General features: G+C 38.4%; 1 protein-coding gene across 1 annotated transcript; it reads left to right on the forward strand.

The window, feature by feature from the left end:
• The first annotated feature begins 526 nt into the window (after positions 1-526).
• On the forward strand, positions 527-2,348 carry LOC106414553 (UDP-N-acetylglucosamine transporter ROCK1). Its single transcript, XM_013855188.3, has 5 exons — positions 527-769; positions 1,076-1,124; positions 1,204-1,776; positions 1,867-1,941; positions 2,015-2,348. Exons 1-5 carry the CDS (start codon positions 651-653, stop codon positions 2,177-2,179), a joined length of 981 nt encoding a protein of 326 aa, XP_013710642.1. The 5' UTR covers positions 527-650; the 3' UTR covers positions 2,180-2,348.
• Positions 2,349-13,052: the final 10,704 nt, after the last annotated feature.

Raw genomic sequence — 13,052 nt, forward strand, 5'->3', positions numbered from 1 at the left:
TATTTAAAGTCTCAAATTGGAGATGATCTCATTTGATATGTTTTATATACAGTTTCAAGTATTAAAACAATGCGTTAAGAGAATAACGGGGAATAATCTCTTGTGTGTTTGTTTTTTTGTTAATTCTAAATGTTATAAAGTGGTTTTCCTTGCCTAATGCACATTAAATAATTTTTTTATATATGAAAATATAAAATAAAACAATGACTTCATTATTTATTTCCCAATCTAGGATAGTATCAATTATAAATAAAAAAAAGTGAGACAAATACACATAAATCGAACTTTGGATATCTATGTATTCTATAGTTTGCAATGTGTTAAAAACAGAGTTGAGGGAATAAGGAGAGGAAAATTCTGTTTCCAATGTTTGTTTTGTTGATTCAAAGCTACACACAATCGAATAATATTTTATTTAATCTTTCTCTCCTGTTTTACTTATATGTTGTCTCAATAAAGAAATAAAATAAAATTCTTTTTAATTATACAACTTGTCAGACAAAACGACACCGTTCTTGTGGATCTTGTCTTAAGAACGAACAGGAAGACGTATAAAGTAAAGTAGTAGAACAGAGGAGAAAGTATTCACCTTTATCACTACTATATAAGTGAATCACCGATCTTGTGGATTCACGGTGGCCGGCGGAGTCATGGCGACGGCTAACGGGGCAAAGGGTCCGTCGAGGATGGGGCCCAAGGTGTTGTTTTATTCAATATTGCTTACGCTTCAGTACGGAGCTCAGCCTCTGATCTCCAAACGCTGCATCGGGTACACAACCCATGTCTCTCTTTATCTCTGATGCGAGCTTGGCTTGAATACGTTTAGTGTACAATGGTTACTTTGCTCATGTTCATGTTGATCTTGGAGGTTACTTACTACTATGTGACATTTTTTTGTGTAATCTAGTACTTGATATTGAGTTACTATTGAAGATTCAATGTATGTGCTCAATGTGGTACTGAGGATCAAGCAGTGTTAGCAGCAAAATACCATATTAGCCCCTAGTAGAACTTGCTCACTAGTCCATTTTGGTTGTATCCTGTTATCATGGTTTTGGATCGATTGTTTTTGCAGGAAGGAGGTTATTGTAACTTCATCTGTCTTGACGTGCGAGGTTGTTAAGGTAGTGGAGCGTTGTTTTCCTCTCTTCTTTTACTTATTATAATGAATGAAAATTCAGCTGTTATGTCCTTTGTTTTTAGGTCATATGTGCGCTGATTCTCATGGCAAGAGATGGCAGCTTGAAGAAATTAGCAAAAGAATGGACTTTGATGGGATCCTTGACCGCATCAGGTCTCCCTGCAGCCATATACGCACTTCAGAACAGTTTGCTGCAGATCTCTTACAGGAGCCTTGACTCCTTGACTTTCTCTATCCTTAATCAGACCAAAATCTTCTTCACAGCCTTCTTCACATTCATCATACTAAGACAGAAGCAATCAGTTCAACAGATAGGAGCTTTGTGTTTACTGATCATGGCAGCAGTTCTTCTAAGCGTTGGCGAAGGGTCTAACAAGAGTTCAAGCGGCGGAGTCAATCCTGAACATGTGCTGTTTTATGGGATTATACCGGTTTTGTTAGCCTCTGTGCTCTCCGGTTTAGCTTCCTCTCTATGTCAGTGGGCTTCTCAGGTGAAGAAGCATTCGTCGTACTTGATGACGTTGGAGATGTCTATCGTTGGAAGCCTCTGCTTGTTGGTGAGTACGCTTAAGTCTCCTGATGGTGAAGCGATTAAAAGACATGGTTTCTTTCATGGTTGGACTGCTTTAACCATGGTAACTCCTGAACCATTCTGTTGATGTGAAAAAAAAAAAAAACTGTTAGCACTGATTGTTTTTGATGCAATGTGAGTGTTGTTGCTACAGGTTCCAGTTATAAGCAATGCTCTTGGTGGGATTCTTGTTGGCCTAGTTACATCACATGCGGGTGGTGTAAGAAAGGTAAAATCATTTAATTACACAGTCAAATATTCCTTAACAAAAGCTGAAATATAGTTCTTTTTTTTTTGAAAAGGGATTTGTGATTGTGTCGGCATTACTTGTGACGGCTCTGCTGCAGTTTGCGTTTGAAGGGAAACCGCCTTCATCGTATTGCCTCGTGGCTCTTCCTCTTGTGATCAGTAGTATCTCATTGTACCAGAAATATCCATACATGGATAAGAAGAAGAAAAAGGTCTAAGAAACCTCTTAGCATCTTCTCAGATTCACAGGGATAGCTGATAAATATCTAGATGATAGTGATTCTTGGACCATGAATTTGTATTATTACAGTGATACATTGAATGTCTTGTAAACGATCTAAATCCGACGAGTTCTGAGTTATAATTACCACCAGCTTTACCGAAACCTTTCAAATATTGTAAAGAAAAAAAAGTATTATGATTCCGTTGTTTCGTTATAGTTTTTACTTTTTAGAGAAATTAGGGTCTTTTACCAAAAATGTATATTACCTATTAAAATTGAGCATTTGTCAAAATATAATAAACTAGAAAGGATTCTGTATCATATATAACTTTTTGGTACCATAGTAAACAAATGTATAAACGTGATTGGTGTCACCTTCCATTACAATCCAAAGAAGAAGGGAGAGGATGACACATTTAGGCAATTACAAGCTGGTTTTTTAAACAAAAACCAAAAACCAGTTTTTTCTAGTTTTCTTGCCAAAAACCTTTTTTTACATTTATGCATTATTACAAATTGACTTAGTTAGTTAAGGCATTTTAGTACTATAGAAAAAACGTAAGACACTTTACCTAAACTGATGTAAAATAAATAACTCCTATACATATCAATAAAATATTTTTTATTGAAGTTAGTCATCACAAAAAAAAAATATTGTTGATACATATAAGCTATATTTCCTTTTTTTTTTACTTAGTAATACCTTGGAGTAGGACTAGTATTTTTCTTTCTTTTACTCTTAATAATATTTTCATTTTATTATCAACAAGGACTAGTATTTTTGAATGAGTCTTGTAATGATCTGAATCCGATTTCTGAGATTTAATTACCACCAGATTTACCAAAACCTTTCAAATATTGTAAATAAAAAAAAAAGAATTATGATTCCGTTGTTTCCTTATAGTTTTTATATAATCCCATCTTATCTTTTACCAAAAATGTATATTAGCTATTAAAATTGAGCATTTGTCAAAATATAATAAACTAGAAAGGATTCTGTATCATATATAACCTTTTTGGTACCATAGTAAACAAATGTGTAAACGTAATTGGTGTCACCTTCCATTGCAATCAAAAGCCTCACTTTAAATAAAGAAAAAAAGAAGAGTTTTTTTACGTCTAGAGACACTTTCTCACTTTTCAATTACTACTCTTAGTGTTTGAGACACACTTTCTCAAGTCAAAAAAACTCGCATGACCCTAAACTTTATTTTTTCTCTCATTGTCTTTATGTTTTTAATATAAAAGTTTTTTTCTTTTCATCACATGAATCTCTCTCCTCTTCTTATTCCACTTAATGTTTTCATTTACTTTTATTTCAAATTATAAAATGTATTAAATAAAAATAATTGTCATAATAAATTATACATAAAATTCTCTATCTTTTAAGAACCATTTTTTATATATATATATTAGTATATTATAATAGAACATGTAAACAAATTAAGTGTAGACGTGGCACCAAAGCTTGGATAGTATATTTATATAAGTGTGTGGACATGAACATCTTAACACGAAGGTCGTTTGGCTGATACCTTTAAGAATTTTATCTCGCCATGTCTCTGAAAGGAAAAACCACAATAACCATGGTTCCACTGTTTACTTCCAACCATCACCGTCACCCCGCACCGCGAGCCACCACCACGATCGGCATTTCCAACTCGCTAAAAATTTCATTTTTAATGCGAAGAGTTACAATGTGACCACATCCAATTCTAAACGCAACTAGCTCTCGATCTCTAAGAAGACAACTCTGACGAGCTCCAATGGAAATAACACTACAAGAAAACAGCAAGGATACTGAGGAAAAAATCGTCGGAATTTCGTCGGAATATCGTTATTCCGACGACATACCGACGAAACAAGTCCTCGGAAATAATTCCTCGGAATTTCTTCTTTCCTCGGAAATCCCTCGGAATTTTCCGACGGATTCCGAGGAAACAAATTTCCGAGGAAATTCCGAGGATCACTAGTTTGTCGGAAATCTCCTCGGAATATACCGAGGGAGAACTTCGTCGGGATATTTCCTCGGAGTTCATCGATCGATGCGTTTTTGGACATATATCCATCGATCGATCGGAATATACCGAGGGACATGTTCCTCGAAATATTCCGAGGAACATGTCCCTCGGTATATCCGAGGAACATGTCCCTCGGTATATTCCGAGGAACATGTCCCCGGTATATTCCGAGGAACCGGTCCCTCGGTATATTCCGAGGAAAGGTGTCCCTCGGTATATTCCGAGAAGATGTCCCTCGGTTATTCCGAACGTTTTTTATAAACATCGATCGATGGATTTATGTCCAAAAACGCATCGATCGATCGAGTAAAAAATATAATTAATTCCTCGGAATGTAAAAATATTAATTTTTTTAAAAAAATAAAATTTTGAAATTTAAATTCGAAAATATAAAATTAAAATTAAAATTGAAATCATATTAATTAATATTCAAAGTTTCACAAATAAAAATAAAACATTCCGAGTTTTTGGAAAAAAAAAACTACGGGTCTGGCACGTCCGGGAACACCTCGTTCGGGTACATCCTCTGCATCATCTCCATCATTTGCTGGTTCAGCCTCCTCTGTGCCTCATAGCCCGCCTGTTGAGCCGCCATCTGGGTCTCCAACAAAGATATGCGATCATCCTTGTCCTTCAACTGAGCCGTAAGTACTTCTGGATCAACAAAGGGCGGTGGTGCAGAAGAAGGAGGAACCGACCGGGTGCGACGACCCAAACCGACCAAACGTCCCTTCTTCTTTGGAACCGACTGAATAGAAAATAGCCAAATTTACAAATTTAAACCAAAAAAAAAATAATTGAACTTTAAAAAAAAAGAACTTACGGATTCAACGATTTCGTTGATTCGAAACCGGGACAAGTTGGTCGAAGCCGTCGAAGCGTCATCCTCGGTTTGAAGCTGAGACACTTCGTCTACCACCTGAGTTTGGACCAGGTCGACCACGTCCCTCACAAGACCGTCATCAATCTGGCTGCCGTCTTAACATAAATAAGAAACATATTAGAAATTAGAAGAAATGCACAATAAATTAAAATTCTGAAACTCAAATAATTGAAGAAAAAGCGGTTGAACTTACCATGCGATCTCCCAGAGTGGCAATAGATTGAGCACCCAAGTTATGCTTGTAGATGCCCTTCCCTTTACGGTCGCTCCTGCGGCGTTGGTGGAGTTGGTGGAAGAAGTTTCTTTCGTCTCTTCCTTATCCCAATGCGCACACAACTCCTTCCACACCGTGTCGTTCATCGACTTTGGGACCTTTTAATAAAAAAAAAAAAAAATAGTTTAATAAATTAAAAAATAGTTTAATAAATTAAAAAATTGTTTAATAAATTAAATCGAACCTTATTGATTTCCACTTCTTCTTCCACTCGTGGATCTGCTTCCCATAGTTGTCCATAACTTTATGGACGAAGTGGTGATAGATAAAGAGCGTCTCATCGGAATTCCAGTTGAACTCTTGCTGAAAAAAAACACAATTAGTAGAAAATTTATATAAAGATTAAAAATATAAGTAAAAAATTAGAATACTTACCGCAAACTGACGAAACCACAGAACCTGCTTGTCGGTAGGGAAGTGAGTGAAAGTCGGATGTCCCCTGTCGAGGGCCGAGTACATCATACGGTTGATCCATGCGCTGATCCCGTTCCCGGATCGGTTGAACCTAATAAAAAGAACAAACGGTTAATAATGAATCCAAATTTAAAGAAAAAAAATGTTTAATTACCATGTTTGACCCCGTCCATGTGGATACGGAGTGAGATACGGAAGATGGTCACGACCGGGCTGTTGAACCAACTCCGCAACACTCATCACTCCCGGAGGACCACAGGAGGAGCACAGGAGCGGATGCAGCAGCGGGAGCAGCGGGAGCAGGAGCGCGGTGCAGCAGAGGGAGATGTATGGTTGGAGCTGTGGGGCGAAGGGGAATCCTGAAAATGGCTGGAATCCCGAGACTGGCTCCCCGTACCACCACGACCACGACGCTGTCGAGGCCGGGTCTGATCATCATGAGACCTGTAAATTAAAAAATATATTTAATAAATACAGAAATATATAAATTAATTTTTTTTAAAAAAAAATCCCAAATAATTTAATCACAAAAAAAGATTTATATATATTAAAAATATTTAATAAATATATAAAAATAGTTCTAATAAACAAAAAATAGTTTTAATAAATAAAAATAGTTTAATAATTACAAAATAGTTTTAATAATATATATATATATTAAAAATATTTTTAAATCCCAAATAATAGTTTTTAATCACAAAAAAAGTTTTATAGATATTAAAATGTTTTGTAAAATCTAAAAAATCGAATTTATGTACAAAAAAGATTTTGTAAAATCCAAAAAATCGAATTTATATAGAAATTTTACAAAAATCGATTTTATATACAAATATCGATTTTATAAATACAAAAAAAATAAAAAAAAATTATAAAAAAATTCTAAATCAATTCAACAAAACAAATTATTCAACCAAATCACAATTCTAAACCTATTATACAACCAAATCACAATCCTAACCAATCTCCCTAACAAAAATCTATCAAAACTACACAAAAACCTAACAAATAGAACCTAAGAGAGTGGGATAGGGTCCTTACATGATTTGTGTAAGAGAAGGGGGAGATCGCCGAGATATCGTCGGATTTCAGGGGGAAATCGCCGGAGAGAAGAGAGGAGTCGCGCAGAGGAAGAAGAGAGAAATGGGGAAGAAGGGGCTCGTGGTTATAAAACCTAGGGTCCGACGGACATTATCCGTCGGAATTCCGTCGGAATTCTAATTTCAATTTTCGCGAAATATTTGCCCGGTAAAATGAAAATATTCCGAGGAAATTCCGACGGATAGTAAAATATCCGTCGGAATTTCCTCGGAATATTCCGAGGAAATAAGAACTAGTGTTTGGGGTTTCAAAACATCAATTTTTTTTGCCGTATTTCATTTCTTATACAATTGTAATGCATACCATTGAGGATTCTTTGTATAGATGAGCATAAACCATGAAATAACAAATTTCAAAACTAATTGAAAGTATTCCCTTTACCGTTCATTAAAAGGTATAAGTGTTTCTCTTATGTTGTGGGATTTCGTTCATACAATCGGAAAAGTGTTAATTATACGGTAAGGAACAAATTTTTGACTTCATAATGAACGTAAGACACTTAATAAGGGTTATATAGGTGTTATTCAAACCGCAAAACGTTGTTTTCGGTTTAAAAACCCTATTTCCTCGGAATTTCCTCGGATTATTCCGAGGGAATTCCGAGGAAACCCTCTTCTTCCTCGGAATTCCGTCGGAATATTCCGAGGAAATTCCGAGGAACTAGTGTTTGGGGTTTCAATACGTCAATTTTTTTTTATAAACGGATCGATCGATGTATATATATCCAAAAACGCATCGATCGATCACTAAGATGGACCAAAGCGTAACAATGTGATCGATCGATTGAGATATCCCATCGATCGATCGAGAATCTCAAGCGTTCCTCGGAATGTCCTCGGAAAATCTCGTGTAAGTTTTTTTAATAACGGATCGATCGATGTATATATATCCAAAAACGCATCGATCGATCACTAAGATGGACCAAAGCGTAACAATGTGATCGATCGATTAGACTATCCCATCGATCGAACGAGAATCTCAAGCGTTCCTCGGAATTTCCTCGGAAAATCGTGTAAGTTTTTTTATAAACGGATCGATCGATGGATATATTTCCGAAAACGCATCGATCGATCACTAAGATGGACCAAAGCGTAACAATGTGATCGATTGATTAGATTATCCCATCGATGGATCGAAAAATCTCGGGAGCCTTTTTTAAACGCATCGATCGATCCGTATTTGTACAAAAACGCATCGATCGATGCGTGTGCGGGAAACAAAATTATAAGGCAAAACCCGAACTTTTGGATCAAAACCTCAGAATTCTCATCCCCTCCGATTTCCCCTATAATTCGCCCCCCCCTTTTTGTCTCTCTATAATCATCCGATTTGAACAATTTGGGCTCTATTCCCCTTGATTTTTCGAGCTCTACCTGATTCCTACACTCGTTTTCACCCTAAGACAGGTATACTCCGCGAATCTCCACATTCTGAAATCGTGTTCTTGAGCAATTTTTTGGGTTTTGTGAATTTCTTATTTCCGTGTTGATTCCTTGATCAAATATGCATGAAACAGATGTTTAAACATGGAATAGAACACAATTGTCTGTGATCAACGAGTTTGGAACAGGATTTGAGATGATTTAGGGATTGAGAATTTTTTTCAATTTGGTTTTTTTTATCACAACTCGATTTCGCCTTTCATTTTCATGTTGCTTTGAGTTCTTAATTGATTATAACCATGTTGAGAGCAATGATTCTATTTTGTAGAGAATGAAGCGCACGAAAACATCAGCAAAGAAGAACACACAAGAAGAGGGTTCGTCTCAGCGAGAGAAGCAAAGGCCAAAGAAGTGGGATAAGTCTGATACCACCCACTACAACAACATGAAGAAGGTAGCCGTTCCGGCTACACAACTAGCATGTCCTGAGACGATGACAATATTGGGAATCAAATCAGACATTGAAGGGCTGTTCCAGAACATGGGTCTAGGCCAACTATGCAACCTCAACGAACCCACTTATCCGGAGTTGGTACGCCAGTTCATAGCATCCGCATACGTCAGCCATCCCGATGATAGCCATCAGAAGGTTTTCTGGCATTCGTAGTGCAGAAAGTATACTTTGAGGTATCTTTCACAGACCTCTGCGGACTATTTGGATTGAGTGCAGGGGAGAGGACATCTGGTCTTTATTGGACTTCAGAGCTGTTGAACTTCTGGGAAACGATTGGCACAGGGGTTTATAGATCTTCTCAGGCAAAGGAGTCACTTATCCGGAGCCCAGTACTGAGATATGCCACACGCCTCATTGGCTCATTGCTATACGGGACAACCACACAGCCGCATCAGTCACGCAATGGGAGTTGTGCCTCCTGTACCAAGGTGTGAGGCATTTGCTACCGGCATTTGGAAACTCTACATTCCCACCTGCTACTGCCTTCAACATGGGAGCGGTGCTGGCCGCAAACTTAGCAGGATACAAGGGGAAAGTAACCAAATCCAAGAGCAATGCATGTGGATTTGGTGCAGTGATTACTCGGATCCTTACACATGTGGGTGTAGACTGCGAGAACCATCAGGTAGCACTGGACAGATCGAACAACATTGCTTGGAACTACCTGGATGTCATTTCTCTAGTAAGTAAGGAGTTCATAGCTGGTCCCCACTCGAGGATCGATCGGGATGGTCCTTACGTCTACGTATTCCAGGACCGAGCGAAGAAAACACTCTACTGCCACCACCCCTCAGCTCGGCCTGACTGCTCTACTTTCAGAGGCTGCAGTTGAGTTCCTACCCCCCTGCTACCGCACTAGTAGACAAGCCATCCTTCTTCACGCCAAAATATCAGACCAAAGGCAAGGCCGTGGTTGATGAAGAAGGAGAATGAGGCTGCACAAGCCATTCCAGATGATTCACAACCCCATCAGCTACTCCCATCAGACTCCAGCCAGTACAAGCTGCAAGAGCTTCCACCGAACGCCACTTCGCGCCAGCAACAACATTGGAGAGATCAGAGCATAAAGACAAACAACGACATGCTACACAAGATCTGGGCTGCCATTTCACGTATCAGGCCGTGTCGTTGCCAAAAGGATGATGTAGTTCATCGGGACAACTCTCCATCCAGCTCTGGTTCGGGTTCGAGTGGTACACACAGGGTAAGAAAGAGGTCCAAGAGACCCAAGATGCAGGAACATCTGGAGCAGGAGACGAGGAGTAGGAGCTATCACCGGCCAGTATTGCCATTTGATTTCCGACCGCGCTATTTTATTTTCTTTTCTATTCTAACGTTTTATGGTCTTATTTTCTGTTAATTTTGAACTTAGTTTTTTTTTTTTTTTCTTTTAATTATGAGTTCGTATTTCTTTTACATGGTTTCTTTCGTTTTATTTGGTTGTGTTTAGTAGTTTTTTAATTCGTATTCAGCTTTGCCTTGCTAGATAAACCAAATAACTAATATCCGAGGAAAGAGGTTATATCAAGTGTTCCTCGAAATTCCTCGGTATTTCTTAAAAAAAAAAAAAAATCAATGGTAGTCTGTTTCCGAGTCATCATCACCAGATGAATCTGAATCTGGATGGTGAAACTCTCCAATCACTGGTTCATCCTCTACGTGAACGACGGCTTCCTCTCCAAAGTCGGTTAAATCGACTACAAGGCCAACTCCAGCTAAATCTTCTGCTGCTGCACTTAAGTTGCCGGATGTGCTTGGTTGTAGTGGGTCTTCCAGCTCAGAACTTCCCTGAACTCGGCCTCTCGGGTTGAGTCTTGTAACAGTAACCCATGGATCATCTCTGTTCCTTACCCGGGGTACTTGATATAACAAACCTGTAACATTTAGAAAAATTATAAATTAATACACATGATGATGAATCATTCTGAATAATTAACATTTAATTACCTGATCGGCCTGAGAAGCAAGAATGAAAGGATCATAATATTGCAGCTTTCGCCTCGAATTTACTGATGTAACACCAAATGCATCTGTTCTCACACCTCGATCTGGAGTGTTGTCGTGCCAATCACAATAGAAAACAGTACAGCGCAATCCAACCATGCCCAAATACTTGATTTCCAAAATCTCATGTATGTGTCCGTAGTATACATCATCTCCTGATGCAGAACAAACGCCAGCATCATAAGTCGTACTCGAACGTCTCCTCTTCTGAGTTGTGAATGCATATCCTCGAGTACAAAATCTCGGATATGACTTCACAACAAAGTTTGGTCCAACGACCATCTCACGTATCCAATCGTCAAATGTTTCACCTCTGGCCAAACCAGCAGACACCTATTAATAGCACATATATATATGTTATATCAATAAATGTGAATTAGTATAAATATGTGATAAAATATATTTTAATTTGTTTAAAGCACTCACATAAGTAAACATCCATCCAGTAAATTCTCTCTGCTTCATTTCTTCTAGTTCGTCCTCTGTGGCGTATCTATACTCGAACCGCTTTTCTGCCATGAAAATCCTGTATATGATGACAATAATGTAATTAATTAAGATTTAAATTTCAACTTGTTAAAATAAAAATTTGTAAGCTCATTTATTTACCTCTCATATTGAAGAACGTCTTCGCAGTTGGTGAGCAAATATGTTTGCAAATGACTGCGCTCCTGCTCAGTAAGTCGACGGTCCTTTGGTTTTCCGCTAAGTCGTCCAACGTCTGTGAAAATGTCTGGAACCGTAACATGATATGTTGCCCGTTCGCCTCTATCATCATGCCGAGCAGGTCTTCTTTGTTTTTGGTCTGAACTTCTGCTGGAAAGTAGTACTCGGCAAAGTTTGAAGTTTCTTCATTGATCATCTGTGCGACTATAGAACCTTCCACCCTACTTAAATTTTTCACCATCTTCTTCAAATGGAACATATACCGCTCATACAGATACATCCATCTATACTGCACAGACCACCAAGTTCCAATTCTCTTGCCAGGTGAATAACAAGATGCTCCATAACATCAAAAAATGAGGGAGGAAATATCTTCTCAAGGTTGCACTGAATCACGGCTATGTTAGTCTTCAAATTTTCAATACCTTCAAGAGTCACTGATCTCGTGCATAAATCGCGGAAGAAACCACTTATCCCTGCAATTGCTTCATGAACATTTCGTGGTAATAGTTCCTTGAAGGCGAACGGAAGGAGGCGCTGCATCATTACATGGCAATCGTGGCTTTTCAAGCCAGTAAACTTTCCTTCCTTTCTGTCGATACAGTTACGCAAATTTGATGCGTAACCGTCTGGAAATTCCACATCGTTTGAAATCCAATCAAAGAACGCATCTTTTCCCTCTGCATCAAGTCGGTATATGGGAAAAGGAGCCCTACCATTCTCATCAACATGAAGTTCTGAACGAGCACATATATCGACTAAATCCAGTCTTGACTTCAAATTATCCTTTGTTTTACCTTGAACATTAAGGATCGTGTTCATGAGATTGTCAAAAAAGTTCTTCTCAATATGCATGACATCTAAATTATGCCTTAGCAGATGATCCTCCCAGTATGGCAGATCCCAGAAAATACTTTTTTTGTGCCAGTTATGTAGTTCTCCAACAGCATCTACCGGAAAACGCTCATGTCCACCGACGTCTGGCGTCCTTTCTGCACCAAAATCTCTTAGTTGTATCTTCAAATCTTTCCCACAAATTTCCGGAGGTGGACTGTCAAACACCCTCTTGTTCTTCGTAAACAAATTCCTACTCCTACGATATGGATGATCAGGTGGTAGGAATCTCCTGTGACAGTCAAACCAACACGTTTTCCTTCCGTGTTTTAGTTGGAAAGCATCAGTGTTATCTTGACAATATGGACATGATAGCCTTCCATGCGTTGTCCATCCAGACAACATACCATATGCTGGAAAATCACTTATTGTCCACATTAGTACTGCCCGCATTTGAAAGTTTTCTTTACACGAAACATCGTATGTTTCAGCACCTTGAGCCCATAGTTGTTGCAACTCATATATTAGTGGCTGAAGAAACACATCAAGTGATCTCTTAGGATGCTCTGGTCCGGGAACGAGAATCGAGAGAAACAAAAACTCTCGTCGCAAGCACAAGTTTGGGGGTAGGTTGTATGGTGTAAGAATGACGGGCCATAGAGAATACTGTCTTCCACTCTTGCCAAACGGACTGAAACCATCAGTACATAATCCAAGGTAGACATTTCTTCTCTCATACGCAAAGTCGGGATACTTTGATTGGAAATGCTTCCACGTT

The sequence above is a fragment of the Brassica napus genome, unplaced genomic scaffold, assembly GCF_020379485.1.
Source record: "Brassica napus cultivar Da-Ae unplaced genomic scaffold, Da-Ae ScsIHWf_2390;HRSCAF=3089, whole genome shotgun sequence".
NCBI classification, from domain to species: domain Eukaryota; kingdom Viridiplantae; phylum Streptophyta; class Magnoliopsida; order Brassicales; family Brassicaceae; genus Brassica; species Brassica napus.